The sequence below is a fragment of the Nematostella vectensis genome, chromosome 10, assembly GCF_932526225.1.
Source record: "Nematostella vectensis chromosome 10, jaNemVect1.1, whole genome shotgun sequence".
Lineage (NCBI taxonomy): Eukaryota > Metazoa > Cnidaria > Anthozoa > Actiniaria > Edwardsiidae > Nematostella > Nematostella vectensis.
The window spans coordinates 5,399,622-5,423,026 of NC_064043.1; the positions used below are offsets into that span (position 1 = coordinate 5,399,622).

The 23,405-nt window shown below is 42.8% G+C and overlaps 1 protein-coding gene across 2 annotated transcripts; it reads left to right on the plus strand.

Annotated features, from left to right (window-relative positions):
* Window positions 1–1,356: 1,356 nt before the first annotated feature.
* LOC5522001 lies at window positions 1,357–23,209 on the plus strand. Of its 2 annotated transcripts, XM_032367379.2 has the most exons (26): window positions 1,357–1,701; window positions 1,803–1,857; window positions 4,372–4,688; window positions 5,240–5,399; window positions 5,658–5,801; window positions 7,794–7,979; window positions 8,415–8,524; window positions 8,844–8,911; window positions 10,556–10,707; window positions 11,183–11,329; window positions 11,645–12,001; window positions 12,341–12,458; window positions 13,247–13,376; window positions 13,732–13,799; window positions 14,245–14,262; window positions 14,830–14,947; window positions 15,242–15,342; window positions 15,926–16,025; window positions 16,619–16,772; window positions 17,312–17,378; window positions 17,607–17,673; window positions 20,033–20,109; window positions 20,518–20,644; window positions 20,902–20,931; window positions 21,354–21,548; window positions 22,429–23,209. In XM_032367379.2, exons 1-26 carry the CDS (start codon window positions 1,672–1,674, stop codon window positions 22,513–22,515), a joined length of 3,183 nt encoding a protein of 1,060 aa, XP_032223270.2. In that variant the 5' UTR covers window positions 1,357–1,671; the 3' UTR covers window positions 22,516–23,209. The 2 variants fall into 2 exon arrangements, with proteins under 2 accessions (XP_032223270.2, XP_048589198.1); XM_048733241.1 differs by lacking the exon at window positions 14,245–14,262 and having other exon boundaries at window positions 1,359–1,701.
* Window positions 23,210–23,405: the final 196 nt, after the last annotated feature.

Here is a 23,405-nt window from a genome sequence, read left to right on the forward strand (position 1 = left end):
GTTTTAGACTCTGTTTATGGGTTAAACGCCGGGCAATGTAATAAATAGAAGTATTGTGTTGGAATTTTTTTTTCTAAGTCACGTTGTTTAGAAATCGAGTCGCTTTTAACCCTTAATTATGCTTTAAGAATTGCAAGTATTTCTTCTGCTTTCCCTTTATCCATTACCGCAATTCCGTGGGGTTGATTTCCGAGGATCAGTTGGGGTACTTTTGGGGATCATTTCGGGTACTGGGATCGTTTCGGGTCCTGGGGTCATTTCGGGTCCTGTACAGATCGCCGTAACTACCCCCCACCCCCCCACCCCCTCGTTGCCTAATGGGGTCATTTCCTGCTTAGCCTTCATCTAACTACATGTTGCTTCCTGTTTTGCTTGATGGTAATCGACATCAAAATTACCCATGATGTCTCGATTTTGCTGATGGAATTCGAAAGCCCCTTTCTTTCTCTTTAACTCGTGCGCGTAGTCTCCTCACATAACGCACACCCAAAATACACTCGCATCAAGCAGCTAGAACCGTTTACCGTCGAATCCGTTGTATCGCGACCCTTGTTTTTAAAACACTATTTGATTTGGTTTTCTGTTCCGTCAGTAAAACCATTCTAAGACAATCAGAATCTCGCTTTGTGCACTTCCCTCTGGACGGAAACCAGACAGTGTCCCGACAGAAAGCCAGGCAACTGCACTAGGCGAGAGATGGCAAGAATCTGATTCGCTTAGAATAATTCGACTGGCGGAACAGAAAATCCCAAAAGACAAAAAAACAAATAAATGTTTTGAAAATGCGGCGTCGCGATACAACGGATTCGACAGGAGGAAAAAAAATGGAGATGTTTTACGAAATTTGAAGACTATTATAATTATTATTAGAGTGCGTGTATTAGGATAACCTATAGCATGTACTGTTTGGGTGTCTACACTGTGAATTTTTTTTCACTTTGCCTAGTTGATCTTGCAAAGTTTATCATGCTGATTATTAAGGGCCCCCGAATGGTCTTTGGCGAGCACTTTTAAGCTTGCGAGCACCCCGTTTTTTATGCGGAGCATTTTTAAGCGGGAAAAATTGCGCGAGCATGCGAGCATTGGCCAAAAACTGCGAGCACATCGAAATTTCGGGGGACCATTCGGGGGCCCTTATTATCTTTGCTCCTTTAGGGAATTCTTGTAACGTGTTTCAGTCAGCCAATCGATAGCGTCGCAAAACAGGTGTTTTTATTCAAACTCAGAACTATTTATACGTCAGAGGGCAGTTTTTAATATTCTTCTGTGAAGTCGCTATGATACCATAAAAATATATTTATTTACTCTTAGACATTTACTCACAGAAAGGCGTACTGATAAAAAGAAAGGGCCCCTGAATTTATTATTTAAGCTTTCCTTCCATATTTTGAATTTTTCATTTCCCAAACTTTACTTGTCAACTGTTTCAAAGTTAGTTTTGAAGTTAATGCATTGCGGAAAATGCGTAATTCTCGATATAAATAATTAATTAGTAAGTCGACAGGATAACTTCGCAAAAACACCTTGCATGCGAACTACTTTTGAACTGTCATCGTTCAGACAAAATTTTAGAAGTGCAAACCTCTGGACTCTTCGCGTCTGTTTGACCGATTCGCCGTTCTTGGAGTATTTCCACCTTTTATACACGTTTTCATCCGAGGTGTTGCCAAGATGGGGCTGTCAAAGCAGTTTTTTGGAAAGGTTAGTTTCAATATTCGTTTCGATATAATGAATTTACTCATTTGAAAATATCATAGGGTATGTAAACATGGGATTTCTCACTTTAATTTCGTTTTTTGCAGGATTTTCTGCCGTTTATCGTATTTGCTGTTTGCTGTTTGGGTCAAAGTCCCACAGGTAACGTTTTGAGATAAATTTTTTTCGAAGTTTTTCTTTTCGAAGTGTTTCTTCTTACAGCACACAAATTAATTCTGGAATATTCCGTGCTAAATCAACACAGTATTGAAATATTTGACTACATTTAGTCAATAAATGATTTTGAAGCTAAAAGCATGTTTCCTCTCTATTTGGTTTTATGTTAACATACTTGGTGAGCTTCCGATTCAATTTAGAAGATGTTTTTCACTTTTGTAACTTCCTGTTTTCCTATATAATGTAGGTTTAAACCGAGTCACTTATGAATCCCCAGGTTGGCCTTTGTTTGAGCGTTAAGGGTGTTTTGTAGTATTTCTGCAGACTAAAATATACTGAGTCAACTCATCACATCTATTATTTTTATTTCTTTTCATCATCGCATTGCTTGAAAGCCTCTGGGCTATATTATGTTTTTATCATGTCGTTTGCTTCGAGTTTTAGTTTTAGTTTCTCTCTGTTTAATTTATTCCCGAAACATTGCCAGAACATCAGCAAGAAAAGAATTTTCGCACATCAGATTAATAATAATACTTTTTTTCTTGGTAAAAAAAAAAAACTAAAAGAGAAATAAAGCCAGCAATTACATGTCAATTTTTTGCCTAGGAAAAATACTTGTCATAGTACTTAGTATGAATTAAATACGAAAGCTTTCTTCTGTATATCGGTCTGGAATTATTGTGTCGGACGATATAGAATTCTGTGAAGGGAAAGAGGGGCGCAAATAAAGTTAAAATGTTTTTTTGTATAGTTGAAATCGAAATAGTTTAGCTTTTGTAAAAAAAAAGATATAAAATATAATACGTATATTTGTTACACAAATTTGTAGTGTCAATACCGCCAGGAAACGCTGGCAAGACATTGGCCCAGCAATGTTGGCGCAGTTTGAACGCCGTGCTGGCGCGAGCTGGTAAGTGTTGGCGAAATTTTGATCGAGTTCAAACTTTTGGCCAACACTTCGCCAACATTTACTTTGTCATTCGAGCATATCACAGCTTTGTTGGCGCAGTTTGCACACAAACCCAACAATGCTGGGCTCATTTGCATCGTTTCCATAGTGAAAAATAGGTCGCGTCCAAATAATATTGTCATATCAAAAAGAAAAAACCTTACCGCATCTTTAGATAAAGAAAACATCGCAAATGTTTGTCGCAAATGTATGACTGAAGTATCATGCAAAACACAATCCCACGTGCTACTTTCTAATTATCAGATTAAATTCATTGTTTTTTGTCACTCGAAGTCGTAAACATGGCGCCCGCTACAACATCAGGGGAAAAATAGACCCAAATTTAACCGAAAGCCAGCGGAATCGTGGGTTGCCTTTTGAAAACACAAGTAAAATGGTGAGGTCTTGGGTTACCTTTGGTCCCGTCATGCATCAAAAGCCAGTCACGCGTGTACTTATTACCAACATGCTGGCCATGTGTTGGGGAAGTTTGCACACCGGCCTAACTCCGGCCCAGCACTCCGCCAGCATCGCTGGCAGGGCTTTAGAGAAAAAAATCAATCATGCAGTTCGGGACTGTTATTTGAAAAATAGTGTTGATGAGAGTGTTATGCCCCTTTGGTTATATGCTGCCAAGTAGGAGACTGAAAAAGAACCTATCTTATTCTACACCGGTCCCACAATTGCAATTATCCCACGAGGAATATACTCTCCCCAATGTCGAAAGCCACGGGATTTAAACCTCTAAAACCCTTGTCCTCTATCGAAATGCGATGCCCGTACCACTGGGCTTATAGAGAGGCTGGTTCTTTTGACGTAAGCGCAAGCGCAGCGCTCGTAATTTTCCGATTTTCACTAAACGCCAGCGCAAGCGCAGCGCACGTAATTTTCCGATTTTCACTGAACGCCAGCGCAAGCGCAGCGCACGTAATTCTCCGATACTCAATGGAACGCAAGCGTAAGCGCAAGAGCAGGGGAACGCAACTGCTTGATTTTCTTGCGCTACACTAAGCAATCATGGGCTAAAGACAACAAAGGTGTATCTGCTTTCTCTAAAACACATTGAAAGACAATGTTGCCCGAATGTTGTACAAAATGGAGTATGCGGCCAAAAACAATGTCAGTTTAGACTTACCACTATGATCCCCATCATGCCTTAGTATAAGTAATGTCTCTTCTGTAAGAAAATCATTGGTTAATTTGGGAAATATATTGGAATGTTCATAAAAAACTGTCTGTCCATATGTTAAATACTATTATTTATCGGTTACCGATAAATAAAATAAAACAGTAGCACATCAAATACGGATGATTAAATGTTATCCTTCGAGAACATGAATGAAATCGGACAAGATTTGAGACTACTAGACGAGATTTGAGACTGCTAGACGTTAATTTTATAACGAATAAATTGAAAAAAATGCTTTAAAGAATTACTAACGGGCCTCCTTAAGGTATCTAATGCTATGAGCTTTTTCCCTCAGACAGTATGCTTTCGCTGGGGTCATGATACGCCTTTCCCTGCTTAACATTCTTCATATTATATCCAGTGTCATCCTCACTGAGCGCCTCCCCTAACTCAACTCTGAACTCAACCGAGGTACAACCGACGCCTACCACCACCGCTTCTCACACCGCCTCGTTAGAAGCGAGCATCAATCAATCCGCCTCCATCTCCGCACAAGGAGTAAACGGTGCTTCCATCAATGCTACTGCCACTAGTGGCCTGGTACCCAGCTCCTCTGTATCTGGTCAGGGTCAGGGTCACGGATCCGGTACAACTACCTCAGCGCCGACAACTTCAGCTTTGAGTTCAGAGGAACAAGCCTTCAATAACAATGTGGATCAGGCGTACTCGAAAGTAAAGGTGAAAAGAATTAATGAAATAAAGCACGTTGAAAGAAATACACACACATATATCAGGTCTGTTGACAGGATTCTATGAAAGATGGTGCGTAGACATAGTTATGATATTCGAAAATTCCCAGATTTGTCAATGAGGGATGTGTGCGTGCCGTTTGTACCCAACCCTGGCTCCTTGCCTTCATTTTGTACATCTTTTATGATTCTATTTTTGCCACTAAGTCCCAAAATAACAAGAGCACCGTAGCTAAGTGAAACTACTTTCGTTTGGCGTGGGTGATAACATTCACCCAAATCAAGTAATCGTCAATTATTTTTCTATATAGAACATGTTTCAACATCCAAAACTCTAGAAAAGGGTCCTAGAACACCATAAGTATAGTACTGGAAATTACCTAAAGTGTGTGTATGTGGGTGGGGGGGGGGGGGTTGGGGTGGGGGGTGTCGGTGAGACGTCAGTTCTCCCAGCCCCCCCCCCCCCCCCCCCCCCCGATCCGTTGCTATCTTGAATTGGGTCTTTACGACCTATTGACATATTATGACTGTTTGTTTCAGATGAACCTGACGACTAAACTGGATCCAATGGAAACAATAGAACGAGACAAGACTTTCCTGTACAAATTGAACGAGTTCATGGAATCGGCCCCCTCCCTGGAGCGGGAACTCATCGCCTTGAACAAGTCTTTGGAACTCGTGAAAGTTGACCAATTTTCAGGTATTGCTTATCTTCAAGCATAACTCAGACAAAATTACGATATAACGGCTCTTTTAGTTAGAAATTAAGCTTTACGCCGAGGGTTGCAAAAAGCTTTAGACTCCGACCTACCCAAGCCTCGCTTTCGCGCTCAAACATCACAGGACCCCCATCATGGAAAAAGGCCCATTCGGATCAGTTCATTGTTTAAATCGTTCACGATTCTTGCCCAGACCTCTTAATTCTTGAGTACTAAAGCTTGATTTCTTTTTTTCATAGCTGTCCAAGTGAAAAGCATCCCGGATTGTCTTACTCCCTCTAATAATATTTTTCCCAAAAAGTCGGTCGCCGAAAACATTGACAATAGCTTCGGCACAACGTCCATTCAGCAGACATTTACTTGTCCAGTTATCATCAAGAACGGTAAGGAAATGAACATATTACTTTGGGCCTCAAACTCGTACATACTCCACACATATCGGGGGTTTGAGGTTGAGTCATCCGAGTTAAAATATGCCATTCGTTAGAAAACTTGCACAGTTTATCATGTAACGATTATTGTTTTGTATTGCATTTACTTAAAATTTAAAAAAAGTTCAAACATAAATCAATACCAGTTCGAGTTAGTGGTTCTCTAGTCTTTGTCAAAGTATCATATAAACCGTTTCTCCCAACCCCCCACCCCCTCTATCTCATTAGAGTATAAAACTCCGTTATTCCTCCAACACCACCAAGAGTGTTAGTGCATGTTACCCTAGTGAATAACACCACCAAGAGTGTTAGTGCATGTTACCCTAGTGAATAACACCACCAAGAGTGTTAAGAGTGTTAGTGCATGTTACCCTAGTGAATAACACCACCAAGAGTGTTAAGAGTGTTAGTGCATGTTACCCTAGTGAATAACACCACCAAGAGTGTTAGTGCATGTTACCCTAGTGAATAACACCACCAAGAGTGTTAAGAGTGTTAGTGCATGTTACCCTAGTGAATAACACCACCAAGAGTGTTAGTGCATGTTACCCTAGTGAATAACACCACCAAGAGTGTTAAGAGTGTTAGTGCATGTTACCCTAGTGAATAACACCACCAAGAGTGTTAGTGCATGTTACCCTAGTGAATAACACCACCAAGAGTGTTAGTGCATGTTACCCTAGTGAATAACACCACCAAGAGTGTTAGTGCATGTTACCCTAGTGAATAACACCACCAAGAGTGTTAGTGCATGTTACCCTAGTGAATAACACCACCAAGAGTGTTAGTGCATGTTACCCTAGTGAATAACACCACCAAGAGTGTTAGTGCATGTTACCCTAGTGAATAACACCACCAAGAGTGTTAGTGCATGTTACCCTAGTGAATAACACCACCAAGAGTGTTAGTGCATGTTACCCTAGTGAATAACACCACCAAGAGTGTTAGTGCATGTTACCCTAGTGAATAACACCACCAAGAGTGTTAGTGCATGTTACCCTAGTGAATAACACCACCAAGAGTGTTAGTGCATGTTACCCTAGTGAATAACACCACCAAGAGTGTTAGTGCATGTTACCCTAGTGAATAACACCACCAAGAGTGTTAGTGCATGTTACCCTAGTGAATAACACCACCAAGAGTGTTAGTGCATGTTACCCTAGTGAATAACACCACCAAGAGTGTTAGTGCATGTTACCCTAGTGAATAACACCACCAAGAGTGTTAGTGCATGTTACCCTAGTGAATAACACCACCAAGAGTGTTAGTGCATGTTACCCTAGTGAATAACACCACCAAGAGTGTTAGTGCATGTTACCCTAGTGAATAACACCACCAAGAGTGTTAGTGCATGTTACCCTAGTGAATAACACCACCAAGAGTGTTAGTGCATGTTACCCTAGTGAATAACACCACCAAGAGTGTTAGTGCATGTTACCCTAGTGAATAACACCACCAAGAGTGTTAGTGCATGTTACCCTAGTGAATAACACCACCAAGAGTGTTAGGGCATGTTACCCTAGTGAATAACACCACCAAGAGTGTTAGTGCATGTTACCCTAGTGAATAACACCACCAAGAGTGTTAGTGCATGTTACCCTAGTGAATAACACCACCAAGAGTGTTAGTGCATGTTACCCTAGTGAATAACACCACCAAGAGTGTTAGTGCATGTTACCCTAGTGAATAACACCACCAAGAGTGTTAGTGCATGTTACCCTAGTGAATAAAACCACCAAGAGTGTTAGTGCATGTTACCCTAGTGAATAACACCACCAAGAGTGTTAGTGCATGTTACCCTAGTGAATAACACCACCAAGAGTGTTAGTGCATGTTACCCTAGTGAATAACACCACCAAGAGTGTTAGTGCATGTTACCCTAGTGAATAAAAAATAAAAAAAAAACTCGGGGATCATACAATTTGTCTACCTCATAATTTCTAGACACGAGCCCGAGTGTTTCCCGAAGTCGCCGCCGGAGAGACGTCGAGATCTCGATTGAGCTCGAGATGAACCACGACGATGATGAGATGTCCGATTACTATAGGAACGTGAATCGCTATCTTCGTAGTAGACGTGAGGTGCAAGCGTCGCTTAGCAACACCACGTGCAAGCCACTCCCTTGTAACGGTGAGTGACATCAAGTATAGCCTTGTTATTCTTTAACTTTCCTGGGCTGATAAGCTCAGATCATTTGATGTATTTCTTATCGAATGGATATTGCAAGTAGATATATGAAATCAAGGGTGCAATAAGCTAAACTTGTTAAACCTGTCCGGTATCTGACAGAATAATTTGTCCAGTCTTCTCGAGGGAGGCCTTAATTTTTAATATATATAAATAAAAAACAGATGGGAAGGGATAGACGTCATATGCTTGCTGCGAATAAGCAAATAAGCGAAGAGGTAGATGCAAGCACAGGAAGTAGCGAAATGGCGCTTTTTCCCTCCGTCTCCGACTTTTTTCACACGCGCGTAAGCTCTCAAGTCTCCTGCTCCGTCTCCTGACCTGGTAAAAGCCGGTAAAAAGTGTGGGTTAATATTTGCCTTTATATATTTTTTCCAGTGACACGTATCCAGATAAAGATGAAGTTTCCCGCTATGAACTGGTCAAAGACACTTGAGGACGAGAACTCGGCAGACTACACGATGCTCAACGACAAACTGAAATTTGCGGTACGAATACCCCGCATCATACGCACACAAAAAAAACGAAACTGTAGGAATACCTATTTTATACTCGAACTCGTATAACTCGAACACACTGCAACTTTATTTTAGAGAGTAATTTTCAGCCATTTCTACTCGGATAAATTCCCTGTTGAAACTGAGTTTGAATTCCCTCGAAACTTGACCTTGTTTTTAAGTGATTTTTATCAAAGCACCTTTCGGTCACAGAACTGTCATTTGACGTTCGCCTTTGGCACTGACATTGTGTTTTTTTAAATTGGCATTTTAATGGTTTGATGCCGTTTTATCTTCTTTTAAACTCTAGCTTCATGCAGCGTCCGATGAACGATTCAACGGGACCCTGAACTACACATACCACAAAGCTATTTTCAGGTACCTGCGGTATACTATTAAGAGTACTGCTATAACCATATGAATTAGGCCTTACAGTGCGCCGCGCGCTACCGTGACCACCTTGGTAGTTTTATTGAGCACGCCAATAAGGATGCGAGAAACGTGCTATCTGATACGACGCGCGCTACCGTGACCACCTTGGTAATTTTATAAAGCAAGCCAATAAGGATGCGAGAACGTTACCTGATTGACCTGATCGATTAGCTTCAGTGTGCATCAGAACACGACAAAACATTCCGGTATCAAGCTCATGTCAGTTAACACTTCCTATTATTGACGTTAGGCTAGCTGTCTTAAAACTTTGTCTTGTTGACCATGTTAGCGTGCGTTGCTATATAACGCTAGGTGATTATTAGTATTAGGGACCTTCTTCAACGATGACGAGGACGTGAACGACCACGGCAGAAAACAATGGAATTTGATTCAGAATTGAAGGAGCACGTGAAAATGTGTTCTGTCTGATAAATTTCAGCCGTTTTCCACCTTACTACGACATGAAAATTCACAATTTCACGGTCAATTGAGGACGCGCATGTTTGCACTGTAAATTCCTCTACTTAGGTTCGTTACTTTAGAAATGATGTCCTTAGCTTATTTTTATCTGTCTCTGACTATATAGTTTTGCTTTTTCCATTGCCCCTAAATTGGAATTGATCGCGTTGTGTCGTCGTCCTTGCTTAAGGTCGCTATTGAAGACAGCGAACACGATAATTATAACTACGGTGGTGAGCGTGTGGTTATACTGGTGATGACGGGCGATGATACGGGGACAGCAATGATGATGATAATTATATTATGCTGATAGTGATGATAATTATATTATGCTGATAGTGATGATAATTATATTATGCTGATAGTGATGATAATTGTATTATGCTAAAAGTGATGATGGGATGGTGATGGTGATAGTACCGATGATGATTCATATGAAATGATGGTGGTGAAGATTATGATGGTGATGATGCTCCTACTGCTAAGCCCATGTGGGGACTCTCCAGAAATGTAGACGGGGGTGATCGTCACATCTTTAGGGTATCAAATTTCGACCAACTGCCATCCTATAGGGGGTGTTTAAAGAATTTTTCTGATTCTGCCGTCTCTAAGGGTATAAAATTCCACCAACTGCTATCCCTTATAGGGTGTTTAAGGTTTTTTTTTTTTCGATTGTGCTTTTGTATTGCTCACGCTAATGCTCGCCCGATACGTATTTCAATTAACCAATAGTCAACTGGTCATACTTCCGGCTTTATTGTCGGTAACAATACAAGGTGTCCACCTGCCAATTAGAACGGAAGAGAGATGTGCTTGATGGCGATGGCTCAAGGACCGCAATAAAGTTCAGAAAAATTTAAAAAAAACTGCGAATGTCTTTGTGTTATACTGCTATCTCTTATGTGTAAAAATTCCCTCGACCACACCCAATTTGCCATTTCCTAGTAAGTAACAATTGCTGTTGACCACAACCAAGGCGCCTTCGCTTAGGGTTAAAGTTGATTTTACCGATGATCACCACCGTCTGTATTTGTCAGAGTCCCCCCCCCCCCCCCCCTTGGGATGCTAAGCATCGTTACAGTAATTGGTGCTAATGATGATTATGACGCATTAATTTGATTTATTTTACAGCTCTGGCAGTGTCGTGGCCTTGATTTACGTGGATGTCCCGTCGCCGTTCAAGGATCAGTACATCGCACTGTTTGACACGATTGTGAAGAACCAGACATTTGCAGGCGAGAATACTATGCCTTCCTTTGTCACCATCGGTGATGTCGTTGTAGGTAAGTCTCGGAACTAGCTCCCAGGCTATAAGCAAAAAACCACAATTGTCTTTTCGCGAATGTACTTGCTTATTGATAAAGAAAACTGCCAAATTCCACGTTACTATCAGCTAATCTATCCCAACTAGGCACCCATCTTGAGAAGACCCTGGGAACGAGAAAGAAGCAACTCAGTTTAAAAGGAGATTATAGATAGGCTTGAAGCCGCATTGTCCCTGATTGGACATAAAAAATCCATTGGGGCCAATAATCCGTGGTATTATTTTCGGAACAGTGCTAACTCACATTCTTGAGTAGTCCGTATCTTTACTGACGAGTAAGTCAGTCACAACAGGTGGGGGGGGGGGGGGGGGCGTGAAGTCTGAAAATGTTTTTTTTTGACACCGCAACTGGCACGTCAAACCTATGCCATCATTTTTTGTAATCATTGACCAAAGTCTTACAGCGCCTTCTTATAATTGCTACTATTTCCCAGTGGACGGTGACTGGACCGTGTGGGGTCCCTGGCAGGATAACTGTGATTCGAACTACGAGCAGACACGACAACGATCCTGTACCAGCCCTTCACCAGCCCATGCAGGCAAGAAGTGCTCGGGAGACGCTGTAGAGAAACGCAAATGTTGTAAGTAACTCTGTTTGATTGTGCTAGTCTCAAGGCTATGATTCTTTGTCCTAATAGATAGATACATTTTCATTGACAGCCAGTTCTGGAGTAAAACAACACCACCCAACCCTATGGCAGTAGTATTTTCTTTCATTTGAGCTGACTTTTCAGTCGAGTGATGTGATTCTTCTCAAAACCCGGAACCCCCCCCCCCCCCCTTCCTGTTACGCATCGGCATTTTTAGCGAATTATATTAGATTCGCTTGAACAAAAGCACTGCCAATTTGAATAAAAAATCTATTCAATGTATTTCTTAACCGCATTTCTCTCTAGCATGCAATGCGATATTGGAATCCGGAGGCAACATTACTTCGCCCTTCTACCCTAGCAATTACCCCACCAATGTGTTGTGCAAGTGGACTTTGGTCGTCCCTATCAACTACACCGTCGAGCTCAACATCGCAGACTTCCAACTGGAAAAGGACAAGAAATGCTTTTACGATTACATCCGAGTCCTCGACGGAAACACCACGGACGCTGCCGAACTGTTGCCGAGGACGTGCGGAACGCTGGGTAGTCGGAAGATCGTGTCAACGGGAAGGATCCTGATGCTCGAGTTTCACTCGGATCGCGACGTGATAGCGAAGGGTTTCCGAGCAGAGTGGAAGAAAGTCGTGATGAAAGTCCCTGGTAGGTCATGGTTCGTAAGGCTTAAATCCGAACTAAAAATTCTGATTTGGGGCAATAGAGCATATCCATTGCATGGAGGGAATGATGTTCAAAAGCACCCATTTTAATCGGCTGATTTGGGGAAGCTGTTGTAATTATTTTCGATTGAAGGCGGTTATTTTGAGATTTCATCTCATAATTCTTCCAATATTAGTCTAAAACAAAAACAATGCTGTGGATGACAAGGGCCCTTAAATAAACACCACGTATATAAGAAATCCCACAGAGTTTGTAGTGTCTATTTCCAAAGTACCCTTGTTTGTTGAATATGCATTGATTTATATCATATATAATTTGTAGTGAAAAAAACGATCGAGTACGTGCCCCAGAACGTCTCTTTCACCAACCTGATAACGTGCCCCTCGTTCAACGGCACCGCTGTCCCCATCGGAAGGGGAACCACCTGCCCGTCATACAGGTAACTATGACAACGCTTTCATTTGCGTAGTCACATGTTACGCAGACCCACAAGCGTTCAGAGGATTGAAACCTCATGCATACGTCACGAGGTTCCGTTGCCCACAATTTACTTCATAATCCGCTATTAGGTAAGAGACCACTAGCCTGAAGATAACATTATTCTCCATGGTTCTTTTTGTCACAAGCTAGATATAATGAAATAAATACTTTCAGTCCCTACCATGCGACGCGCGCTACCGTGGCCACCTTGGCAGTTTCTGAAGTAGGCCAATAAGGATGCGAGAAACGTACTCTCTGATTCGACGCGCGTTACCGTGGCCACCTTGACAGTTTTGTGAAGTAAACCAATAAGGATGCGAGAAACGTACTATCTGATACGACGCGCGCTACCGTGGCCAGCTTGACAGTTTTGTGAAGTAAACCAATAAGGATGCGAGAAACGTACTATCTGATACGACGCGCGCTACCGTGGCCACCTTGGCAGTTTCTGAAGTAGGCCAATAAGGATGCGAGAAACGTACTCTCTGATTCGCACCAACGCTACTAGCCAACTAACGTGACAAAGAAATGCTTTAGTGCACACAAGAAAATAATGTAGTCCTCCTAGTTATAAAGTCGGTGTCAATCGATTATTGGCCAACTCTTTTAAAAACGTTATCTTGGAGGCCACGGTAGCCCGAGTCGCACATAACTTGGCTCACATGGAACATTTATCTCTGCGCAAGCTAGATGCGCAGCTGGCAGCCTAGTCCATTTAAGTTAACACACCATGATTACTTTTTTAAGCCCCGAGATTGGCTGCATTTTCGACAAGCCCGTGTTTCTCATCTCTTGCTTCATTGGTGTGCACATGAGCCGTAATGATCTACCGCTTACCGGCGACAATACAGTGAAAATCACATTGCAGCACCTGATGGTATGTTTGTAGGAAATATGTTTTAGCTTTATTATTATACCGCTTTGTGTGCAAGATTCGAGTATATGTGTTATACTTTTTAAAGAAGACGATTAAATAATATTCACTTTAAATTATTGTTTACTGTAATAGTCGGTCTTGTTTTTGGACTGTGTTTGGAATTTCTTATTTCTCCCTCGGAAAATGATGTTTTCGAGAGTTAATTTTCTAAATTCAATTGAAAATATCGCATTGGTTTCGTCATATCAGCCGATGGAAATGGATGCTTTTTCAAACTTAGTACTTTGCTAGGATGACAAAATGGCGGCTGTCAGAGGCTGTTTCATGTTATCTGCTGTCGTCACTTTTGTTACAGCACAAGGGTCTCTTTCCCAAGTACTACATCGGTGATAAGTACTGTGTCACCTGGAACAAGACTGCCAGGTAACAACGCATAATTAGAAAAAAACTACAGACAAGCTGTAAAATAACTAGGTGGTCTACGTGGGCGGGATGAAATCAGAGGAATAAATGCTCTAATACTGCTCTTTATGTTTGAAATATTGGTCCCCCCCCCATCTGGTTAGGTTTCGCCCCTCAATTAATCGGCCCTGAAATCCCTCGCCAACATTTTGACATACTAATAGACCATTCAAATAATAATAAATAATTAATAATAAGCCGGTAACATAGTAACATAAGCTTTTATACTAATAGCGCCTATCAGTGTTCATTGACAGTGTCTATAATAAGTAAAAGAGTCTATACATGTTCTTTTTCTGTATTAATACCTCTCGTCATTATCTCTATCAATTTGTAACATTTAATCACCTTAACATTTAATCGCCTTATGTGTTTTTACCTTCTTTTCATGTGTCTTCGTAATCAGCAAATCTGATGGCTTTTCGTAAGTTACCCCCTCGCCTTTTTTGCATCGACCATTGTACCACTCAACATGCAATCACCATGACAACCGTTAGTTCTGCACTCTCAGCCAATAGAATTTCTTTATTACTGTTAGCATTTTCTCATATCAGTGTAACCTAAGAATTAATCGGTATGCCATCAGTATGCCTGTTTGGGTTGGGGTCATCAAACCGATGCACATGCATGATCTCACTATCTACTCTTTTGATCCAATTAGAGCCGGTTTCGGTCACGAGCGCTGAACTGAGCCAATCCAAGCTCTCGCTTACGGTCTCAATGGTCTAATGAGAGTTCTAGAATACCTGTCGCATATTGTGTTGAAGTAATTGGAGCTCTCGGTTAGGGCCAGTTCACAATATGGCATGAAACAGACGCAAAGTAAATTTTGTTCTTCTTCTTTCTGCTTGAACCACCCTTTACAGTCAGAGCTCGAGCCAAAACTAAAGTAGCACTAAAACAATATCACGCGGAGGTCAGATTAAGCATGCGACACTTGCACCTACGATTGCTCAGTCACGTGAAAGTGATCCTGTTTCCATGGTGACAGGATGACTCTGGATGGCGGATGGACAAGGCGCGGCTGCTCAGTCTCGTCCACCAACCTGACTCACACAGAGTGTGAGTGTGATCACGTGGGCATGTTCGCTGTCGTCTCCTCGGAAAAGGTAAACTTATTCTCACCGGAGCCAAGAACAGCTATTGTTCCGTGCCACCCCAACTAAGGCTTTGACTGTCTCATTTACCTATTTATAGACCATGTACCGAAGGCCGAAGGTTCTACGCTATTCTACCTAGGGTTATGTCTCTCGTAAGCTGGAGTTTTGCGCGATTCTTACTAGGGCTTTGACTTTCTCCTATTCTAACTAGGGCATTCACTGTCTCTTTTTCCTGTTAATAGACCATCTAACGTAAGCCGGAGTTCTGCGCTATTCTTACTAAGGCTCGTTGTTCTGTTATAGACCATCTACAGTAAGCTGGAGTTCCTAGCGAACACATACATCGCAGTGGCTGTTTCTCTCTTCATTCTGCTCGCAGCGATTGCTCACATGATATGGAAAATGTGAGTCTACTTTGGCTTATCACGTTTGAATAAATGTCTTACTAGTAGCTCCCCAACCCCCCCCCCCCCCTCCTCCTCCCCACTCTTCCACTTGTCCTATTACAATTTTCATACATTGCTAAATAAATGGCAGTGTACAGCAGAAAGGAGTGTACACCTCTCAATCGCTCTCCAGCGGCGTAGCCAGGATTTTTAACAGGAGGGGGCCCAAAAGGTCCTTTCAAGGCATTTTCTCCTGTATTTTAGAAAATGTCTCATGCATTCACTGTATTTTTGGCTGCTAGAAGGAGGGGCCCGGGCCCCCTGGCTACGCGCCTGCTCTCACTTCTGCCCCAACCTTCAAACCAAATTCCTCCCTGCCTTCCTCAAGCCCTCCTACGTTTATACAAACCGCGAACTCACCTCCCTCAAACTCTTGGGTCATGCTGATTCATGTCCTGGTAGAAAGGCGTCCGGTTTAAGGCATGTCCACTAAACGAGGTAATATTGGTGTGTTCCACTACTATGCTGACAGAATACTTTGTGTCCAGACACATTTGTTTTAAGCTGTTAACCATCCTGATGAGAATCAGTTTTGTTTCAGAAATATCCATGGTGGCGAGGTGATGCGCATTAGCATGTGTGCGTCCATCATCTACATGGAAATCATCTTCGTGGTCGGTGCTAACGTTAAGGCTGAGCAGGTGATTGCCCCTCCAGGGGAAGGCTTTTTATATTCCTGTACTCCTGGTGGGTGGGGTAGGGTATTCCCCGTACTCCTGGTGGGTGGGGTGGGGTTTTCCCCGTACTCCTGGTGGGTGGGGTGGGGTTTTCCCCGTACTCCTGGTGGGTGGGGGAGGGTATTCCCCGTACTCCTGGTGAGTGGGGTGGGGTTTTCCCCGTACTCCTGGTGGGTGGGGTAGGGTTTTCCCCGTACTCCTGGTGGGTGGGGTGGGGTTTTCCTCGTACTCCTGGTGGGTGGGGTGGGGTTTTCCCCGTACTCCTGGTGGGTGGGGGAGGGTATTCCCTGTACTCCTGGTGGGTGTGGGAGGGTATTCCCCGTACTCCTGGTGGGTGGGGAAGGTATTCCCCGTACTCCTGGTGGGTGTGGGAGGGTATTCCCTGTATTCCTGGTGGGTGGGGGAGGGTATTTCCCATACTCCTGGTGGGTGGGGGAGGGTATTTCCCATACTCCTGGTGGGTGCGGGAGGGTAATACCGTATACCAGGCAGCATAGTTGCTAGCTAAAATCATTTTTGTTTATAAAGAATGTCGATTTTCTTGTGCTTCTCTTCAGACTCTGTGCGGCTTTCTGTCGTTCAGTATCTACTTCTCGGTGCTTGCGCAATTCTGCTGGCTCCTGCTTCACGCCCTGCGTCTTCATGGAAAGATCAAGGAGATATTCGCCTCTGGACTCAACATCGACGCAGTCTACGTAACTGTCGGATGGGGTAAAATGCTCATACTGTGAGAGTGCACACTTTCTATACGACACTATTCACTGTAAACGGTCACGTTTACGCGCGCCACCACTTTTTGCACGCAGAATTCTAATTTTCTCAGCAATATTTATCTATTACAACCCTCCCCCTCTTAACCAAACAATGTTGTACATGATCGCATTTGACGGAAGAGGGTTTTGAAACCAACTTCGATAGGAGCGGGATTTTTCCCCCCCATGGCGCATATAGCGGGTCGTAATGGCTCTCTATTTTATTACAACCCTCACTGTTAATAGTGTTGTCTAAACGCAAATCTGTATTGACTCAATGTAACCTTTGATGTCCACACGCAAATCTATGCTCTGACCCGCTGTTACTTGTGTTGTCCACACGCGAATCTGGGCTTACTCGCTGTTACTTGTGCTGTCGAGACGCAAATCTATGTTAACTCGCTGTTACTTGTGTTGTCCACACGCAAATCTGTGCTGACTCGCTGTTACTTGTGTTGTCGGCACGCGAATCTAAGCTGACATGGTCTATTACTTCAGGTCTTCCTCTGCTTCTCTCCTTGATTGCAATCGGTATCCAGATTGATCTTAAAAATCCAGAGGATGTGTAAGTATAGATTTAAAAGTGTGTTAACAAGCGCGAAAGAACACAACAGCGGCTGGATTTCTTAACCTTGCGTTTGGCCGACTCTCACATATTTTGCCCCTTGTCCTCATGCTTTCTATCACCTTGCTTTTTTTTAGCTTAAATTTAACTGATTCCCATTTGTATTGAAAGTTGTTTAAAATTAGGGCTGAACAGCCCAAGAGAGCTCATAAGGTTTCTGTCTTTCAGATGCTGGACTGCTGCCGCAGGGGGAGGCATGTGGGGATACAGTGCTCCATTACTTATCATAGTCCTGGTATGGTGTAGCATACACAGGGGGAGGCATGTGGGGATACAGTGCTCCATTACTTATCATAGTCCTGGTATGGTGTAGCATACACAGGGGGGTAGGGAGGGGATACATTGATGTGCTACTTATCATAGTCCTGGTATGGTGTAGCACACAGGGGGTAGGGTGGGGATACAGTGCTCCATTACTTATCATAGTCCTGGTATGGTGTAGCATACACAAGGGGGTAGGGTGGGGATACAGTGCTCCATTACTTATCATAGTCCTGGTATGGTGTAGCATACACAGGGGGAGGCATGTGGGGATACAGTGCTCCATTACTTATCATAGTCCTGGTATGGTGTAGCATACACAGGGGGTATGGTGGGGATACATTGATGTGCTACTTATCATAGTCCTGGTATGGTGTAGCACACAGGGGGTAGGGTGGGGATACATTGCTGTGCTACTCGTTATAGTCCTGGTATGGTGGAGCATACACAGGGGGGGTAGGGAGGGATACTTCGCTGTGCTACTCATTACAGTCCTGGTATGGTGTAGCACACAGGGGGTAGGGTGGGGATTCATTGCTGTGCTACTCGTTATAGTCCTGGTATGGTGGAGCATACACAGGGGGGTAGGGAGGGATACTTCGCTGTGCTACTCATCACAGTCCTGGTATGGTGTAGCATACACAGGGGGGTAGGGAGGGGATGCTTCGCTGTGCTACTCATCATAATTCTGGTAACATACCAAGGGGGTAGGGTGGGGAAACATTGCTTCCCTACTCATCATAATCCTGGTATGGTGTATCATACATAGGGGGGTAGGGTGGGGATAAATTGCTACTCATCATAGTTGTGGTATGGTGTAGCATACACAGGGGGGTAGGGAGGGGATAAATTGCTACTCATCATAGTTGTGGTATGGTGTAGCACACAGGGGGTAGGGTGGGGATAAATTGCTACTCATCATAGTTGTGGTATGGTGTATCACACAGGGGGTAGGGTGGGGATAAATTGCTACTCATCATAGTTGTGGTATGGTGTAGCACACAGGGGGTAGGGTGGGGATAAATTGCTACTCATCATAGTCCTGGTATGGTGTAGCATACACAGGGGGGTAGGGTGGGGATAAATTGCTACTCATCATAGTTGTGGTATGGTGTAGCACACAGGGGGTAGGGTGGGGATAAATTGCTACTCATCATAGTTGTGGTATGGTGTAGCATACACATGGGGTAGGGTGGGGATAAATTGCTACTCATCATAGTTGTGGTATGGTGTAGCACACGGGGGGTAGGGTGGGGATAAATTGCTACTCATCATAGTTGTGGTATGGTGTAGCACACAGGGGGTAGGGTGGGGATAAATTGCTACTCATCATAGTTGTGGTATGGTGTAGCATACACATGGGGTAGGGTGGGGATAAATTGCTACTCATCATAGTTGTGGTATGGTGTAGCACACACAGGGGGGTAGGGTGGAGCACACACAGGGGGAGGGGAAGGAACACTGCATAAGGGGGGTGGGGTAAGGGTGGGGATACAGTGCTCCACTACTTATGTCCTGATGTAACACACAAGGGATGGGACAGGAAAGTATCATGGTTCTGGTGTGTTGTATAACACACTGGGGGGTAGGGTGGGGCACATTGCACTGATATGTCTGGTGTGTTGTAAAACACACTGGGGGGTAGGGTGGGGCACATTGCACTGCTAGTTCTGGTATGTTGTATGACACACTGGGGGGTAGGGTGGGGCACATTGCACTGATAGTTCTGGTATGTTGTAGAACACACTGGGGAGTAGGGTGGGGCACATTGCACTGATAGTTCTGGTATGTTGTAGAACACACTGGGGGTAGGGTGGGGCACATTGCACTGATAGTTCTGGTATGTTGTATGACACACTGGGGGGTAGGGTGGGGCACATTGCACTGCTAGTTCTGGTATGTTGTATGACACACTGGGGGTAGGGTGGGGCACATTGCACTGATAGTTCTGGTATGTTGTTAAACACACTGGGGGGTAGGGTTGGGGACAGTAGGCCGCTACACATTATAGGTCTGGTTTGGTGTAGAATACTGTGAGATGAGAGGTAGGGCATGGACCCTTAGTGCATCCGCACTTGTTCGAGAGCTTATAGACTTGCCCTTAGTCGCCCTCTTTAGTTTTCCCTAATAGGTTTTTTACTCAGAAGGCGAAGCGGGCGCCCTGGTACGAATACCCACTTTTAACCAAAAATGTGTACAGTAAAAGCCATATTCTAATAAGCCGACAAATGGACTTTGAAAAAGTCTAGAGAGCTTCTTGCTTGATCTCTTGATCTCTTGAATACATAGCTTGGACCTTATTTGAGAGCTTATTAGTTGATCTCTTGTTCCAGGTAAATGTCGCAGTGCTTGTCACATTACTGATCCCAACCAAGGAAAGGCTGGAGAAATATGATTACCGCGAAATGAGGTAACATTTATTTATCTTATTACTTTTCATTTATTTATTCATTCATTCATTCCTTCAGTCCTTTATTCATTTATTTATTTATTTATTTATTTATTTATTTATTTATATATATTTATTTATATTGTATATATATATATATATATATATATATATATATATATATATATATATATATATATATATAGTGTTGGTTTGAGAAAAATACAAACTACATAGGTTTCCCTACAGGTCTGTTTCGTGGTTGCCCACTCATCAGGGGATGATGAGTGGGCAACCACGAAACAGGCCTGTAGGGAAACCTATGTAGTTTGTATTTTTCTCAAACCAACACTATATATATATATATATATATATATTATATATATGATTATATATAATTAATTATTTATTCTCATGTTTGTTCTCAAGATACCGTGTTCTCAAGGATGCTGTCTTCCTGGTGTTTTTCGGCACCACCTGTCTGTTCGCATACCAGGCAGTAGCCCAGGAATCATTTCAGGCCCAGTACTATCTCACCATATCTGTGGTACTCCAGGTATGTCACGTGATAGAGGATATTTTTGTGTACTACTTAAGTTACCGTACGACGCGCGCTACCGTGACCACCTTGACAATCTAGTAGGCCAAAGGGTCGCACAGGAGAACAAAAAATAATATGAAAATTCGACTGTTTCTCACGAGGGAAGCATCACTTATTCATTTTTAGCCTATCCGTATAGCTACGTGCCAGACAAAGCAAGAAGAAGTTCTAGTGGGGCTTCCTAACTTTATATGTTTTTTTTTTTATTTCAGGCCGTCGTAATGTTTATCTTTGGCAGAGAGGTACAGTCCTTTATTCCGAAGTCGTTACTGATAGCCTTATTGGACAATTCGTCTTTTGATTATTCATCTACTAAATATAATTCAATATATTTACACGGATTTTAATACGGCACTAACATATTGTCACAGAAGTCGGGAACTATTTTAACCTTTTAATGAAAATTATCTTGGCACCAGTCACTTGCCCGATTCTCCTTCTCAGAGATGTCTATTCCAAGGGTTGAGATGTGAGGGACCTTACATACTTAGAAAGAGTTATTACCTTGCCCCTTGTCCCTGGCTTTTCTTACCGGGTCTCGTGTGCTCATAGATGAACCTTGAGGAAGAGTTGGGTCTGGGACGTGCTCACCCACTTAACCACAAGAAACCCAAGAAGAACGTCTGGAACTAGGCTAAATAGTTTTTCTCTTTTCGTGGAACAGGGCCGAAAGGACTTTAAAAAGACCAAAGAAAAGAAGGGTGAATGCGAGCATGACTCGCAGCACACGAATGAGGAGGATTTGCCGGAGAAAGGCGAGGAGCAGAGTATTCACCATCTGGATCAAGAGGGAGATGAAGAGAAACCGAACGATCAAGATGAAGAGGAGGGGAACACTAAAGGGAAAAAGCGTAAAGGGGTAAGAGTGATAAAAGCGCAATGGGGTCAGAGTGATAAAAGCGCAAAGGGGTAAGAGTCATTAAAAGCGCAAAGGGGTAAGAGTGATAAAAGCTCAAAACGGTAAGCGTGATAAAAGCGCAAAGGTGTAAGAGTGATAAAAGCGCAAAGGGGTAAGAGTGGTAAAAGCGCAAAGTTGTAAGAATGATAAAAGCGCAAAGGGGTAAGAGTCATTAGAAGCGCAAAGGGGTAAGAGTGATAAAAGCTCAAAGCGGTAAGCGTGATAAAAGCGCAAAGGTGTAAGAGTGATAAAAGCGCAAAGGGGTAAGAGTGGTAAAAGCGCAAAGGGGTAAGAATGATAAAAGCGCAAAGGGGTAAGAGTTATTAAAAGCGCAAAGGGGTAAGAGTGATAAAAGCGCAAAGGGGTAAGAGTGATAAAAGCGCAAAGGGGTAAGAGTCATTAAAAGCGCAAAGGGGTAAGAGTGATAAACGCGCAAAGGGGATAGAGTTATAAAAGATGAAATGGTATTGTACACGAAAACAACAATGATAATAATGATGATTTCGCTAACCTGCTCTCATTTCTAACTATACGTTTATTTACAAATATCCCCTTCCTCTTCTAAAGATGATAAGGTGGAAAAGGTGCTTGTTGTAATGAAATGCAATGTATGATGACAATAATGATGATTATTATGGTAACTTTCAGTAGATGATTGAAATCTTCTTCACTTGACGGCAAAGGAGTTTTGATGGTTTAGTGATGATTTGATGGTGGTGGTGATGCTGATGATGGTTGTGAGGATGATTTAATTATGATGATGATGATTTTGGCATTGGCAATCATGATGGTGATGATAAGGTGATGGTGATTGTAATTATTCTGATATTTTTTGTTCCAGAAACATCAGCAAGAAAAGATTAAGGTGTCTACCTTAAAAAATCTCAATATTTACAAGGAGGACGGACACTATGTCATAGAGGCATGATACTTATCTTGCATGAGGTGAACTGTTTAAAGTTGAAGCTAGCATCTAGTGTGTACTATTATAGCCAATGTTTCTTAAGATATATAGATTTTTGTAGTATGTACTTTGATACACGAATACTCGATACTACAATATAGGAAAAAGCACAATGTCACGCCAGCCCCATTGCTGGAAAAACAGGAACACTTTTTACATACTGGTTTTATCAAGTTTCCCCTTTGTCGCGCAAACGTCAAATATCTTGCAAGTTTAAGCTTGACTTTTATCTGGAACATAGCCAGGATTTGCTGGGGAAACGCAGATTTCTTAAGACATAAGAAAAAATCCAGCTTAAGACGACGCCCCCTGCGCCCACCCTTAGATGTGCGCCAGTCATCGCCTGATGACTGCCGTGGCTATGAGAGTGGAGGGGGGGGGGAGATGCGTGAATCCCCTCGGCCGCCAAATGCGGGACAGGGGGGGATGCGGCATATTCTCAGATTGGGAAAAGTCGCCAATTCTTGGATATTTTGCGTATGACTTCTTCCCACCTCCCCCCCCCCCCTCCTAGCAGATTTTGGCTACGTGTTTCTTGCGTTGTGCATGTGATTTCTTACTTTATCAAATATTTACGGTAGCTGCGTTAGCCTTTAGATTGTAATAATAACAGGCCTTTCACGGTTATGAGGTAAAATAAAGATTTCACCATTTGAAACTGTGTGCTATCTGTCACCGGAGCTATATTTCCTGTACTTTATAACTCGCGTTTTCCTGTACCCTATACCTCGCGTGTACTTTTCAGTTCTATTTTTGAAGGAGAAATTCTGGTGTTTTTTCTCATTCGGTTCGGTTCTAATTCAGTTCAGTCCCTGAACTGAATTAATTTGGTTCCAGTCCTTGTACTTCATCCC